The 2510-nt window shown below is 30.7% G+C and overlaps 1 protein-coding gene across 1 annotated transcript; it reads right to left on the bottom strand.

Annotated features, from left to right (window-relative positions):
* Window positions 1–404: 404 nt before the first annotated feature.
* LOC124926524 (uncharacterized protein At5g39865-like) lies at window positions 405–1636 on the bottom strand. Its single transcript, XM_047466768.1, has one exon. It carries the CDS (start codon window positions 1383–1385, stop codon window positions 591–593), a length of 795 nt encoding a protein of 264 aa, XP_047322724.1. The 5' UTR covers window positions 1386–1636; the 3' UTR covers window positions 405–590.
* Between the last annotated feature and the right edge of the window lie 874 nt (window positions 1637–2510).

The following is a 2510-nucleotide window of genomic DNA, read 5'->3' as shown; positions in this document are numbered from 1 at the left end:
ATCCTCTCAGTTAAAATATACTTGTTGAAACTGTTTTCTAAGTCATCGGTTACGTGGTGTGGAGACTCTTAACTCAGTTGTAGGGCGAAACTACTTATGTTTACAAGGTCATGGGTTTGAGTTTGAGGACCTTTTCAAAAAATAAAAATGCCTAAATCTTCTATTATTTCCTTTTTTTCGGGGAAAAATGTTTGCAGGCTTGTTACGTAGTAGCGGATGAACCTCAAGACTCTAGTAAGAAAACAGTCGCTTGTCTAATATCTACACAGGTTTCGTCTTTATCAAAGTCCCTACATTAATTTGAAAACACCATTCATATCTGATTTCTCATCCTGATATGGACCCATTCAGAAAGTATTTCTAAGGAACAGGACAGTTCAATCAACCAAATAAGAAACTCCAAATAAGAAACAGGTGAATAATCATTATATATGATTTTGAATTTTGATGGTCACATATCTCTACATAATTTACTGAAAATCAACTTCATTATAATACATACAACACAAACTGAAAGATTCCACTCAAAAACCAAACAAAAGGCTCTCATTTACCAACTTTCCTACTATTGGAACTCTTATTACATTTTTTCAAGAAGAACAGCAAATTGGACATCGAATCAACCCATTCTCATTACAGTCCAAGCATCTCTTCAACTGATCCTCATCTTCATCAAAGATCTTCCTACTTCCATTACAAACAGAGCACGGAATAAACCTAACATCCCCACAAGTGTCACAAACATACCCCGGTGTTCGAAGAGGAATTCCTTTAAGCATCTTGGCCAATTCTCCAACTTCATGTAGCTGCTTGATCACATCAACACCTCCAATGTATTTCCCCTTTACGAAAACCTGAGGCAGAGTTATAACTGTCTTCAAACCTAATAAGTTTTGTAACTCTTTCTTATACTCCATATCCATTGAGATGTCACGTTCATCAACCATGACCCTGAAACCTTTAATTATCATCCTCACAGCCCAACAATCCTCCCATGTCCTTCGAATTCCTCGCAAACTGGTGAAGTAGATGACCACTCGTTCTTCAGTGCCAGGTAAGCGAATCGAAGTCTTCGATTCGAGTAAGGAGGAGGACTTGGATGATGATGAGTCTGTGTGTGAAATTGAAGTATCCGATTTGGGTTTTGATGTGGATGATTCGAAGAAGCTACATAGCTTTTTAACTTTTCCTTTGATTGAATTTCCCATGGATTCAAGCGACGTATTGTGCAGTTTCTTGACAGACCCATTACGATCGAGGAAATTGGGAAGGTGGGTCGTCTTCGTTGATGATGATGTGTGAAGGGTTAGTGATCTATTGAGAAAAGATGAATTCGTTTTAGGTTTCTCAGAAAAGAATTCGGAATTCTCGTTAGAAGCAGCCATTTCTTGTTCTAGAACTTATTAGGGTTAACGAAAGAAAAGACGGTGAGATGAAGATGATAATGATGATGATGAATGAACTCTTGAGGTTGAAGAAGACGAATGGAATGAAAGATGAAAGCTTTTGCCTTTAGAAGAAAACGTAGAAGCAAAGTTTGAATAAAGAGAGAGGAGAGAGGAGAGAGGAGAGAGGAGAGAGAAATGACAAAGAAGGAGCGTTTATGATAATATTCAAAGTAAAAATAAAAAAATAAATAATAAAAATGTTAAATTAGATTATCATTGATGACGACAATACAAAGAAAGAAAAATTATAACTTTATTATTATATATATATATTGATTTGGATAATAAAACATTATATGAATGGAGAATCTCAAATTTTGCTAATATCAATATATTTCCTTTGGTTAAAATTAGACAATTTTATTTGGAGTAATTATTATAAAGGTTGTTGTATAATTTAGGGATGTGTGAGAGATTTGATCTAATCGATATAAATGTTTTATTTTAAAATATAAAAAGAGAAAAAAACATATGTGGCATTCTGGTAACCGCTTCCTCTCCCTTCTTTTACCACATTTTGATCTCATCGGATAACGGACCACCACATTCATCAAAATAAAGATGTTATATATATAAATAAAATAAAATAAAATATAAAATAATTTAATATTTTAATTAATAAATTGAATTATATTATAAATGAAAAAGAGATTAAAATGATATTTAAGCCTAAGATCTTAATATTAATTGAATTAGTTTAATATATTTATAAAGTTTAAATTTATTAATATTTTATATTCTTATTCAAAATTATTGCAATCTAAATTACTTAAAAATCTCTTTTAGGATGTGTTTGATGGGGTGGAATTGGAATTGGAAAAATCTCTTAAGATATAAAGTTCCTTTTAAATGAATTAGAGTTTATTGTTGACTTTTTATTGTATTTAAATAACATGATTCAATTCATATAATTAAAAATATAAGTTTTATTTTTTTTTATTATATATTAATACAATTTCAATATTGTTATTAAAAATATTTATTTTTTCAAAATATATCTACACAATATTTTTTAAATAAATCAAATTCATTTCATTAAATTCAAAACTAGAATCCTTAATA

The sequence above is a fragment of the Impatiens glandulifera genome, chromosome 2 (assembly GCF_907164915.1).
Source record: "Impatiens glandulifera chromosome 2, dImpGla2.1, whole genome shotgun sequence".
Taxonomy (NCBI): Eukaryota; Viridiplantae; Streptophyta; class Magnoliopsida; order Ericales; family Balsaminaceae; genus Impatiens; species Impatiens glandulifera.
The sequence above is the reverse complement of the archived record's forward strand: the minus strand, read 5'-3'. Positions and strand labels throughout refer to the sequence as shown.

What these genes read in the sequence shown, in the direction of transcription:
- LOC124926524 (XM_047466768.1), bottom strand. Translation starts at nt 1,385, where the DNA reads ATGGCTGCTTCTAACGAGAATTCCGAATTCTTTTCTGAGAAACCTAAA.